The sequence below is a fragment of the Pistacia vera genome, unplaced genomic scaffold, assembly GCF_008641045.1.
Source record: "Pistacia vera cultivar Batoury unplaced genomic scaffold, PisVer_v2 Contig87, whole genome shotgun sequence".
NCBI classification, from domain to species: domain Eukaryota; kingdom Viridiplantae; phylum Streptophyta; class Magnoliopsida; order Sapindales; family Anacardiaceae; genus Pistacia; species Pistacia vera.
The window spans coordinates 556738-562869 of record NW_022196745.1 but is presented as its reverse complement, the minus strand read 5'-3'; the positions used below and the strand labels follow the sequence as shown (position 1 = coordinate 562869).

The 6132-nt window shown below is 35.8% G+C and overlaps 1 protein-coding gene across 3 annotated transcripts; it reads left to right on the top strand.

Moving 5' to 3' along the window:
* The first annotated feature begins 916 nt into the window (after window positions 1–916).
* LOC116119056 (translation initiation factor IF3-1, mitochondrial) lies at window positions 917–5846 on the top strand. Of its 3 annotated transcripts, none has more exons than XM_031405014.1 (9): window positions 917–1291; window positions 1668–1752; window positions 2018–2085; window positions 2719–2817; window positions 3275–3331; window positions 3739–3807; window positions 4291–4365; window positions 4469–4970; window positions 5046–5846. In XM_031405014.1, exons 1-9 carry the CDS (start codon window positions 1088–1090, stop codon window positions 5483–5485), a joined length of 1599 nt encoding a protein of 532 aa, XP_031260874.1. In that variant the 5' UTR covers window positions 917–1087; the 3' UTR covers window positions 5486–5846. The 3 variants fall into 3 exon arrangements, with proteins under 3 accessions (XP_031260874.1, XP_031260875.1, XP_031260873.1); XM_031405015.1 differs by having other exon boundaries at window positions 4469–5064; window positions 5140–5846; XM_031405013.1 differs by having other exon boundaries at window positions 4469–5846.
* Window positions 5847–6132: the final 286 nt, after the last annotated feature.

Sequence of the window (6132 nt, the reverse complement as noted above, 5' to 3'; positions counted from 1 at the left end):
AAATTAACCTACCACTACCAAAGGACTTATCGGCATCCCCTCTTAAAAAACCCCAATAGTTTGGACCAAATTTTCTCTTCGTTGCCCGCCAAATCAGAAAGTGTATTATGGATAGTAAACGAATACAAACTTTGGGTGGGAAGGTGACATTTTGAAACTTTTTGGGTGGAAAATTGTTATGAAGGAAAACCTTGGGTGGGAAAAAGTCGTTTACTCTTTTATTTATAGTTATAATTGAATTGAATTGAATTATTAGATAATTGGACAAACCTTTAATCGGGAAGTAGTATTGTGAATCTCATCCAAAGTCTTAGCCATATTCAATGGACACCCATTCATTTAATAATAAATCTCATCAGCGCCTCTTCCTGGGCCTCATTTGTTGTTTAACTTCTACCTTAAGATTTAAAATTTAATTAATAAACCCCTTAAAATAATGTGTTCAAATTTCTTTAGCCTAGACTCCTACACATGTAACTTACGGCACCATAATGCCTCCAAAGTCTATGTATTATAATAATAATTCAGGGCAATTAATTAAAATTAATGAAGAGATTACATTCTGAAAACGCTTTTAATTTTTAAAATGAACTATTTTACATTGAGCTTATCCCGTATGCTATTTTTCGAGCTTATTGAAATTTCAATAATATTTTATTATTTATAAATTTGACTTAATTTATTCCATGAAATTACTTGTGGAAATTCTTTTTCACACCTTCGGTGACCATCCTGGGCCTATCCATGGGCCAACCCACGTAGATAGCCGTTTGTATTTGATTCCAAAGCTTATGTTCACCATGAAACCATCGATAAGAGCTGGGCCTACCTCATCCGGCCCACTAAGGGCCCATTCGAATCTCTACCATCATATCCGTTCGTCTAAACCGCAGATCCAACGGCCGAAACACCATGTCTCCATCTGAGCTCACGACGCCGTGAACTTCAGTGTCACACTGACCCCCCCGGTTCCCAAATCCCAGGATAGGAAGGTTCAGTTAGGGTTTAATTCACTCTTCTCTTTCAAAATAAAATCCCCAAATTTTCTGAAAAGAATACAATTTCGTCACTCATTCAGCTGAATAAGATGGCTTTTTGGTGTAGAATCAACCAATCAAAACATCTCAAACTCATAACTTATCAGTTGAAGAGACGTTACATTCAAGTTCCCCAATTAAATTCCTCCGTTACAGAGTCAAGAATTTGTGCTGTAGAGAATCCCTTTTGGGGAATTGTTAAAAAACACACTGATTTTTGCAACAATGTGAGGTTTTTTGCTGCTCCAGTTCAGGTATATATATATATTTTTTTCTGTGGATCGTCTGTTATATTATTCAGTTCATAAAATATATTCTGGCTATATTTTTCTTTTGTTCTTTCAATCTGGGTAATGTTTATTTTGTATGATTTTTTTTTTTTTTTTTTAATTTCTGTTATTGGGTATGGCTAGTGGTTTGTCATTGATTTCAAAATTTGTTGTTGTTTTCATGTTGTTGAAATTGTGGTATGTTTTATTTATTGGTTGGGTGGTTTGTTATTGGCTTATGAGTAGTGATTAGAGCATAATTAGGTTTTAGGTTTTAGGTTTTGGGTATGTTCTTTGGGTGATAGTGTTTGGAGTAACTTGAGGTTTCTTCATAATGTTTATTGTTTATTTTCCTGCTCAGCCAAAGAAGGAAGAGAAGGACCTGACTGGGCCACGCATAAATGAACAAATTACTGCTCAGTTTGTTCGGCTTGTGTTGGAGGAAGGTATATTTTTTTTGTAATCAATAAAAAGGAGTATAAATTTGTTGTAGGTGTTCATGTTATAAAATTGCTAATTTAGGATGAATAGATAGAAAGAGACAGAAAGAGATTGAGGATTCGTATTATTCATTTTTGAGTGGTGGGTTTTAATGGAACAGTGAGCTAAAGCATTTGTACTATAAAATTACCATTAGCTGTAAAAGCTGCATCACATTTTGTTTTGCATGTGGGATATATTACAAGTGATCTAAATTATGTATGTATGCAGGACATAAAATTGTCTCAAGGCAAGAAGCGCTTGATCGTGCTTGGAGGCTCAAGCTTGATTTAGTTGAGGTAATGTTTTTCAATGTTATGGTTTTTTATTTTTTATTTATTATTAGTGGGTTTTCATGCATCATGTTTATGAAAGAATATTATAGGAGAATACTGCTAGTGGAAGTTCTACATGCTTGGAGCAAGTAATCTTCCTATTTTATTGTGGCATTTTATGAAGACTGCCTCCATCCTCCGTTATTATTCTCACGATTCTAAGATCCGATTATTATAAGGATTTAATGATGCATTTGCTAAGATGACTTATGTTATCACTTTTATCCACTCCATGACTATCTTGATGTCGTCAACTTATTAATATGTTACTAATGTCATGCTTTTGAACGTGGAATGGATGTGGCAAAGTACTGTCCTTCTCTATATTCTTTAGTTCCTAGTATTGTTTTCTCATTTCGTGTATAAAGCATGTTTCCAGAGTTATAAGGGAATGCTTAGTCATTAGAACTCAGAACTTTTAGTCTTCTTCGACAATAGGCTTTTGCTTCTGTTACTTTTTTTTAATTGTGTTATGAGTTCTCATGACATTGTCTAATATGCTCAATCTTTGAATTTGATGTACTTTACTGATACCTTTACCTTTTTTTTCTTATAGTTTCCCTTGTAGCCTAAAGAATGGTTCCATTATATTTACAGGTTCAAAGAAAAGCCGATCCACCTGTCTGTAAAATCATGGACTTCCACAGAGAGAAATACAAAAAAGAAGTACAGGGAAAGGAACGTGCTAAAGCCAAGGTAGGGAATTTGCTTGGTTGCTTTGAATTCCGTGCAAATTCTCTGAACAAGAACAATGATAATCATAATTGATTTTCTTAACACCCCTGCCTTTCCTTTTTCATGTTTTTGTTTAGCTTTCTTCTAGCGAGTTTCCTTAGCATGGGTGATTAACTTGATTTTAAGTGTGATTTGAATGCTTCTTCTCAATGAAAGTTGGGCCTTGGGCTTTGACATTGATCTTTAGATTTTAATTGCTTCTGCTTTCCAGAGCTCTAAAGGGTATATAAATAAATCTTTGGTTCTTGGTTCCACCTCATTGTAACATGTATTTTTGGATAGAATCATTTGTATGCACACTATCTGAAATGATGATTTCACTTATTCTCAGCTCTTCAGCCATGGACTGTTTTTAGATTAATTGTTATGATGTGCTCTTGAGCGGCGACTGTTTTAAGCAGCTTATTCTTTTATGCAGTCTGATGTGACTTTGAGAAAAGGAAATTTCAAAGAGGTTAAATTCGCTGGGAAAATTGTAAGTCAATTAAATTCTTGTCTCTACTTCTCTCTTTAAATTTAATCCATACATTTAGATAATTCTAATATCATGTTGAAGGAGTAAAAAATTCGCAGGTATGAATAACAGACTAACTGTTGATCATAAATCATGTAAAAGTTACAAAAATATGCTATAGTACAGATGGAATTTGTTAAGACTTGAATAATGATAAGGACAAGAAGAACACTTTTTCTGAAAAAACTTAATTGATTGAAGAAATATGAACAATTTTTTAAATGAATTCCGTGAAGAGATCTTTCCCTTTATGTCACATCATAAATCAACGCAGTCCTTTTATTTTTCTATGGTGCATATTCTTGTAATGTTTTGTTAAGTAGAATAGAGATTGTAAGTTTACATCATACCCTCTGTTATTGCTTCAGGAGCAAAAGGACTTGAAGATGAAGGCAGATACAATCAAAAGATTGATGGAGAGTGGTTATAGGGTGAAGGTACTTACTCTTCTTCTGTAATTTTTCAGATAAATAATTTTTTAGAATGTATTTTTGCTGTTATTGCATGCAGTGGCTGTAGGTCTTCCATTTCGGTGGTAACCTATTCTGCTAAATTTTTTCTGGTATTAGGAAAAAAAGAGCTGAATTGTCTGATCCTTGCATTTGCCCTTTTTTTTCGACATATTATGAAAACTATATTTTAGATTTGTGTACTTGTCTTTTATTGAGTGGGCAATATGATTCATACATTTATATTGAGTGTGCTATATGATACATGCATTCATATTGAATGCTGTACGCTATATATTTGTATGCAAACATGGCATGCAAAAGGTCCTCAAATTTGTACATGCATGGAAATTGTCTTATTTTGCCAAATGTATGCGTTGCATGTATCTGCTTCAAAGTCCTCGTGCCAAGCTATTAAATTTGACCGTCTGTTCTGAGATGAATTAATTATCTTCTCTCTATTTTAAATAGTGTATGGCCGTGCCTGTGAATAAAAAAGAAGAAGGAGAGGACTTGGGAGGATATTTATCTCGCCTGCTTCCTTTGGTACTGGTGTATTTTTTCATTTTTCTTGTAGTCCTTTTTCACCTGAGTTACTGCTTATTTTTTCTACTTCCTAGCTCCAACCTTTATTAGTAACAATCTGCAGGTTGAAGATGTATCTATTATTGAAAGTGGACCGCATGTGGAGAGAAAACAGGCATATATTATAATCAGGCATGTCAAATTTGGCCCGGCAAAGAAAGGCGTTAAAAAACCCAAGTTTGTTGGATATTCTAGTGATGTAGTTTCTAAGGGTGCAGAGACTACTTCAGGTGATATTCCCACCTCTGCACTGTGTGAGGAAGGTCCTGCAGGAATTGGCTTAGAAGATGAGTCATTTACGGATGAAGCTGACCTGTCAATCCCTCCACCAGTAATGCAGAATTTTACGAAAAAAGTAATGAATTCTGCGCCAGAAACAGTTCATACACCTGCAAATTTCAGTTCTTCAAAATCTTCACGTTCCCAGCCAGTGCATGGTTTTGCAAGAGCAGACACACCTTCATCTTCCTCACCAGAGCCTTCTCTAGGAGCTGACAACAGGTACAATAGAAGTGAAGCAAGGAATCAGTTCCCACCTACTAGACCAGTGGATAATCGGCGCCCAGGTATGAGAGACTCTGTCAGGTCAGAAGCCCAGCTTCCAAATCAAAGAAGGCAACCACCATTAGATACGAACCCAGGTATGAGAGACTCTGTCAGGTCAGAAGCCCAGCTTCCAAATCAAAGAAGGCAACCACCATTAGATACGAACCCAGGTGTGAGAGACTCTGTCAGGTCAGAAACCCAGATTCCAAATCAAAGAAGGCAACCACCATTAGATACGAACGTCTTGCCCTCAGGAGAGAGAAAGCAAGTTGGGGTTGATTCTTCTGTTTTTAGGAACACAAGGCCTCCTAGTAATATACCCAAGCGAGAACCTTCTGGTTCTGGTCCCAATATCCCTGGTAACCCATCTTCTAGTTATGGAATTTTCAGCAACCAAAAAGCCAATGTTCCTGGAAATCCTGGCTCGGCAGGGCCTGGGGCAAATAAAAACATTCCAGGTTCAAAACCAGATGGTAGCCAAAGACCAGGCACGGGTAACGGTGGGGAAGCGAAATGGGGAATATTCAGTAGATAGAAGTTGAATCAATGCAGCATTCCACAGAACATTCAGAACAAACTACAGTGATCTGGATAATCAAGAAGACTATGATACTGGCCTCTAATATCCGCGAGTTGCGACATTTTTGGTAACAATTTCCATCTATCATCCATGGATCATCGGTTTGTTAACCATCATTATCTTCTCTCATATATATTGTTTTTTAAAGTGCCTTTGATTAAAAGGGCGGCGGAAACTTTTTTAATGTATCACTTATCAGTAAATTATTCCTTTTCAAGACTGAGTAGTGGCATATTTATAATGCTATCATGTTATGAACAATTTTGGGGAAGAGAAGATTATTCTTTCAGATGGGAGATCACAGGTCAATAATAATACATCCTTTTTTTTTTTTTCTTAATTCTATGGTCTCATGGTTGAAGTCCTTTTACTTGGTAGCAAGGTTTTAAAACCCAGCCTGTGTGAAACCTGGCAAAGTGGTCAAATCTTGGGTTGATAGGTTGAATTGGTTTGACCGATGGGTCAAACTGATGATATCAGTCGTAGGTAAAAATATTTAAAATCCAATAAAAACACCTTTGAAAATTATTATAAGTCTTTACAGGTTTAAAATCTTGCAAAAACACTGTAAATTACATCGTTGGCATCAACAACCCAGGACA